At 40.6% G+C, this 6,456-nt stretch overlaps 1 protein-coding gene across 4 annotated transcripts in view; it reads left to right on the forward strand.

Annotated features, from left to right (window-relative positions):
* Positions 1 to 6,456, forward strand: part of TBC1D1 (TBC1 (tre-2/USP6, BUB2, cdc16) domain family, member 1) — a 247,014-nt gene that overhangs the window by 199,043 nt on the left and 41,515 nt on the right. For 3 of the 4 annotated variants that reach the window (XM_011983519.1, XM_011983521.1, XM_011983520.1), the window contains one exon: positions 5,914 to 6,075. In XM_011983519.1, coding sequence (XP_011838909.1) covers positions 5,914 to 6,075 — 162 coding nt within the window. Of the gene's footprint in view, positions 1 to 53; positions 236 to 5,913; positions 6,076 to 6,456 lie in introns of those variants that run through there. The other variant, XM_011983522.1, reaches the window with a different exon arrangement.

The raw sequence follows: 6,456 nt of genomic DNA on the forward strand, positions 1-6,456 counted from the left end.
TTTTTTTGTTGAAAAATGACGATTCTGGAATGCCCTTCTCCCTTTCCAGATTATTCAGAGCTGGGAGAGCTTCCCCCACGATCTCCTTTAGAACCAGTTTGTGAAGATGGGCCCTTTGGGCCCCCGCCAGAGGAAAAGAAAAGGACATCTCGTGAGCTCCGAGAGCTGTGGCAAAAGGCTATTCTTCAACAGATACTGCTGCTCAGAATGGAGAAGGAAAATCAGAAGCTCCAAGGTTGGTTTGCCATCTTGATATTGAACAGGCCTGGTCTTATCTTGGCTCTGAAGTGAATCACATCAGACATAAGCATACTGTCTTAAAAATATAGCAGCATGATAGTCTAATATACGTATCTGTCTACATCTGTTTACTTTTTCATAGTAATATTAATACTGTTTACTTTCTGGTGATCTAATGATAGTTTCAACAACTATATTCATTATTCCTCTATGGTCACTGTTAGTACAGTATCTAGAACTTCTGAGATAAAAGTTTTAAATCTAAGCTCTAAAGCGCTGAAAGGTGCTTTTTGTTTTCCCCCCTCTCTCTCTCAGTCTACTTTATCCTCAGCCATAGTCTGTGCCTGTGTGTTAGGTATGAACTTTTCTTGTGTAAGTCATTAAAGTGCATAACTTCACTCTATGTGCTTTCTCAGTGAGTTGCGAGTAATCTGAAGCAGAAACATTAGCTGAATTCTACGTGTACTGACATCAATAGTGTCAAAATATGACATGAACTTTGAATGTTTAGATTTTGTTCTTTTCCTGTTTCCATACTGATACTGGAACCAATTAATATTATCTTCAAAGTAGCTTAAGATGCAAAGTTTACATACCTTTTGGAAAGAGCATGGGTCTTAGGGTATCTAGAGAATTAATTGCCCAGCTATAAAGTAGTGAAGATTTTGAGCAGAAAGTCTACATAATCTCTTTGAAAGGGAAGATGTAGCAGATGGTTCAGTCACCCTGCCATTGCCCCAGAACAATTTTGGAATTGAAGTACGTTTCATTAAGCATCATCCTTGATTGCAAATTTTGGTCTTTTAAAATGACCTTGATGCTTGTATAGAACTGAAAGTCATTAAGACACCAAATCTGAGGAATAAGCTCCCGAGAATGTGTTGCATTCCATGAGTTTCAGTTGCATAGCTAGTGTCATAGTGGGTGGACAGACGTTCTCTGTGCATGTCCATATGATACTTGTGAATTATGACAACACTATATACCAGCAACATAGTTTCTGCAGTTGAAAAGTATGAATTCATAGAATGTAAAGAGATAGTGTCTATATCTTTTGACTGAAAACAGAAAATGAAATATAAAGGAATAAGACCTTTTGATATGAAAGTAGCTCCACAGTTGGAATAGGCTAGTAAGCTTTCCAATATGCAGTTTTGAAGCTGAGAAAGATGGGTGCACCCATCAGAGTGCTGTGGAAGGTGATAGCACACTGTGGGGGTGTTTAGAGCAGGTGAGTGCTGTTTTCTTCCAACCCAGTTTTTCTGCCGCTTTCTTGTGTGTTCATGAAAGTAATTCTAAAAGCAGATATCTAAAAGATGTTTGATAGTGATGGCGTTACTACAAGTGTCATCAGTTAAATGACAGCTCGGGAGCACAGCAGTTATATTCACGTGCATCTTGGGATTTTTGTTGAAGAGGAAAAAGGCAGTTACGTTCATCACGTAGGTCATAAACTTTAATGCCAATACTGGCCAATCTTCTTGCAAATGACAGCCCTGTAAAATCAGGGCATAGCTATAAAATGGGAATGGTGCTCACAGCTGGCTTCTTGGGAATGTGGTGAGGACAACTGTAATTGGTGAGGCGAAATCAGTATGCCACAAAAGCAGAATACATTCTGCTGTGCAAACAATGATCAGACAGACTAGAATGAACAGGCAAGAGTTTCCTAAGGTTACCTGGAACCCCTTGCCAGGTGTTGCGTTAAGTTTACTGGCCCTTGCCAGCATTCTTCTAATGCTTCCTCATTTCATCTGGCTTCTTGGCAGTGTTCAGTTTTCGTGGTCTTTTATTTTTACTGTTTGACTTCATTTCTCTTCTTAGCTCTATAATGTTCAACATGTGTTTATCTCTGTGGTGAAAACACAATAAACTTGCTTAATATAATGTTGGAAGCATTAATCCATTGTATTAGTATGTATAGGACCTGGATTGCTGATAAAAAATATCCAGCAATAAGAGCCTGATTGCTTAAAAATATTTACTAAGTTTTGTTGGGGTGGATTAGGGGCAGGGCAGAACTTTTACATTAAATATAGATGCAAGATTTGATAAGAATCAGCCAGAGTGTACAGTAAGTCTTCACTTAATGTTGCCGATAGGTTCATGGAAACTGCAAATTTAAGCAAAATGATGTATAATGAAACAAGGTTTCATTGATAAATATTTATCAATAAACCAAAAGTTTATTGATAAAAACAAGAGTTAAGTTCCTGTGGCATATTTCTGGGCACAAAAACATCACCAAACTTCTAAATAAAGACTCAGGACACTTCTAATATTAAATATTAATGTAAACATGAGATATGGAAACATTTAAGCAAGATTAATACAAATAAGATAATTATTGACTTGGCACAGTGGCTCACTCCTATAATCCCAGTACTTTCGGAGGCCGAGGCAAGCAGATCACCTGAGGTCAGGAGTTCGAGACCAGCCTGGCCAATGTGGTGGATTCCCCGTCTCTACTATAATTACAAAAAATAAGTAGTCGGGCGTGGTGGTGCACGCCTGTAATCCCAGCTACTTGGGTGGCTGAGGCAGGCGAATCGCTTGAACCCAGGAGATGAAGGTTGCAGTGAGCCGAGATGGTGCCACTGCACTCCAGCCTGGGCAACACAGTGAGACACCATCTTAAAAAAAAAAAAAAAAAAAAGAGGTAATTATTTTTCCACTTATTCCACTTCAGGGTCCTAGGTGGCCAGAACCTATCCCTACAGCTTGGGGTGCAAGGCAGGAACCAGCCCTGGACTGAATGCCATCCCATCTCGGGGTGACACACACACACACACTCTCAGACTGGGACCACGTAGACATACTGATTAACCTAATGTACACCTCTTTGGGATGTGGGAGGAAACTGGAGCACTTGGAGAAAACCCACACAGACATGAAGAGGAACACAAACTCCACACGGACAATGGCCCCAGGCTAAGAATTCATTTTTTTCTTACCAACATTATAACAAAGCGACAATGAGCACAAAGACATTATTTGAGGACCTGCTGTACTATGTACTTAGAGAGATAGGCATTCTATTGTGAGTTTGTTTTTTTCTCCCTCCCTACCTTTAGGAAGGTTAAATTGTATCTGAGATAGCTCTTGAAATTGATCAGGGGTTCAAGCTGACTTGCATACTCTTTGGGAAAGAATTTAGAAGAATGTGTATGAGGAAGTTCTTCCTATGGTTAAGCCTATTTCCTGACTTGAATGGATGAATCAAATTTTTTTACTATTCTGGAAGCATTGCATCCTGGAAAGAACCATACTATGTTATCTCAGTCTACCTCACTCCATTGTAGGCACTTGGAAGCGGAAGTTGTGATTTCTCCAAAATTAGACAGCTGATTTTCAGTGGTGTTAGAACTAAAACCATTGCCTGTCTTTGAAGCCACCAGTCCTCTGCTGTCCTCCTTTGCAAAGCCATTTTTCCCTTTTTTTTTCTTTTTTTTTTGAGACAGAGTTTCGCTTTTGTTGCTTAAGCTGGAGTGCAGTGGCGCAATCTCAGCTCACTGCAAACTCTGTCTTCTGGGTTCAAGCGATTCTCCTGCCTTAGCCTCCTGAGTAGCTGGGATTACAGGCGCCTACCACCACATCCAGCTAAGAAGTAGTAGTAGTAGTAGTAGTAGTGCAGACGGGGTTTCACCGTGTTGGCCAGGCCGATCTTGAACTCCTGACCTCAGGTGATCCTCCCACGTTGGCCTCCCAAAGTTCTGGGATTACAGGCATGAACCACTGCACCCAGCCCATTTTTTCTGTATTTTTAAATAAAGGTATGAGCAGCCTAACGCAAGATTGCAACATGTGATTCAATACAGCCATGGCTAATTCATATAACTCAGCATTTTATGCTTTACTAAGATTAAAATGATGTGATAACATTAAATTTTGAATTACAGTTGATTTTTTTTATTTAAAAAACATTTTTCTTAGTTAAATAATACATGATGGTTTAAAAATCAAATACTCAGTGCAGTTCTTCTAAAATCTCTGCAGGTGTGGGGGTCATTTAATTGCTGAGCCTCCCATCCTCTTAGCTTTCCATTCTGAGCTTTCAAGAGATGATGGCAGCTGGCAAGACAGTTTTGTCTGGGAAAGCCATTGTTAACAGAGCAGAACTGGGGACGGAGCAGCCATAGCCCACCCTCCAGAGTAGGCACAAATCAGACCTGAACGTTATCACAAAGTCCAAGTTGGCTCAGACCTTTATGTTAAATCATAATAAATATTTTAGAGAACTTTGTTGCAAATTTACATTTGATCTCAGTCCACAAGCTTATAAACCACATGGGTGTGGGGAGTCTTATTTAGTATTGCGAACAGCTGGGTCCTGTATCTGAAGTTCTTGCCCTGCAGCCTGGGTGTTTGTTGTAGTTCTGTACCATCTGCCTTGGTTGATAAGGCATTTTGGAGGCCACTGATTTTAGGCAGCAGTGTTGTTAGGATACTGAAACAGCAGGATGTTCGTGGATTGAGCCTTTTCAGCTGAATCTTCTGGCCAGTTCTTTCTGGCTGTGTGAAGTTGTGATGACTTCAGAGCAGGATGCTCATGTTGCCTGCTGGGCTCTGTTAGGGTGGCCAGATGTGCTCGTAGCAGCCTTACTGCCAGAGGAACGTACGTTGGCCTCCAAAGCCCAGTGCTGCCGCCAGTTGCTGTGCAGCAAGGCTAGCCCCAAACCTGATTTGCTGCAAGGATTAGCTCAACTCTAGTGACATTTGTTGTGTTTTCTCATATCCCAAATCACAGCCAAAAAAAAAATCTAGGGTTGACATTTTAAAAAAATGTGAACCCTAGAGATGTAGGGAATTGTTTAACAGGACCTTAGAAATGTATTCATCAGAGTATGAGGGAAAAGATTAAAGATGGTAGATGGAAAACCATAAAAGCTGAGAGGAAGGCAGCACTGGGTCTAGAGTCGCTTGGCTTCCCTCTAGCTAGTAAATAACCAGGACCAAATCACCTGATCCTTCTGAACTTCAGTTTCTGTCGCCATGAAATGAGAGATTGGGTCCAGGATCAATGTAAATTATCAATTTAACATTTCCCTTTATTGATATTATTCCCCCCTGGGTTTGATAATTTAGTTATAATTCTTCATGTAGCTTTAGGTTGAGTAAGTTTGGTGGGAAACAGTAGTTCTCTTCATATATTTAAGAGATGTCATTTGAGAGGGGTAGATTTATTCAGTTTAGCTCCAAGAAGCAGAAATGGGACCAATGGTAGAAGCTACTAAACGGAGGTTTGGCTCTAAATGAGAAAACTATCTTTAGAGTGCCTCTCCTAGTTTAGATGAAAAAAATTGCATCGAGTTCTAACCATGCTAGTCATCGGGAATTTTATTAATAACACATAGCTCCTGCTCTGGGATGGCTCATGGTTTGATGGGGGTAAGATGGAAAGAATTGGGCAGATGTGGTTTATGTCTTAGCAGTAGAGCCCACAGAGTACGTTGGGAGTGAGGGGTAAGAGAAATCACATACCTCCTAGGTTTTTAGCATTTTCCAAAACAAAGAAAATGGGTAGAGGCATGGACAGTGACTTATATTTAGATGCGTTAAGATGGTTGTAACTTCTTGACATCTCAGCAGGATAACAAGTAGGCAGCCATGTTGTGTAATGGAAATTCCATAGCTGTAGCCTTTACTGATGCACTCCAGAATGGTCTCTTCCAGCCTCCGAAAATGATTTGCTGAACAAACGCCTGAAGCTCGATTACGAAGAAATTACTCCCTGTCTTAAAGAAGTAACTACAGTGTGGGAAAAGATGCTTAGCACTCCAGGAAGATCAAAAATTAAGTTTGACATGGAAAAAATGCACTCGGCTGTTGGGCAAGGTAAGCGTCATTGGGAAGCATCTAGTCAACCTCACCCCTCATTGGCGATTGGGGAGAAGTATGGAATAAAAAAATTTTAAGTCTAATTTTAGTGGCCATCTCCCTTCTTTTCATCACATCTTAATCTATTTCCAGATACCTTACTTAATAGACATGAGTTTTACCACCTTTCATGGTTCCTCTTAATTAAAATTCCCAGAAGGCCAGGAAATAGGAAGACAGGAACACCCAAGGGCTTCATTACCTATAAACTGGATAATGATTTGATGATATACTTTGAATGATAAACTAGAAACGAATTGTATGGCTTGTCTCTGGGTATTCTAGGGAGACAACATAGTGTGTGGAGCACAGACTTCAGACAGGTGGTCTTGGGCTTAA

Source organism: Mandrillus leucophaeus, unplaced genomic scaffold, assembly GCF_000951045.1.
Source record: "Mandrillus leucophaeus isolate KB7577 unplaced genomic scaffold, Mleu.le_1.0 Scaffold251, whole genome shotgun sequence".
NCBI lineage: Eukaryota > Metazoa > Chordata > Mammalia > Primates > Cercopithecidae > Mandrillus > Mandrillus leucophaeus.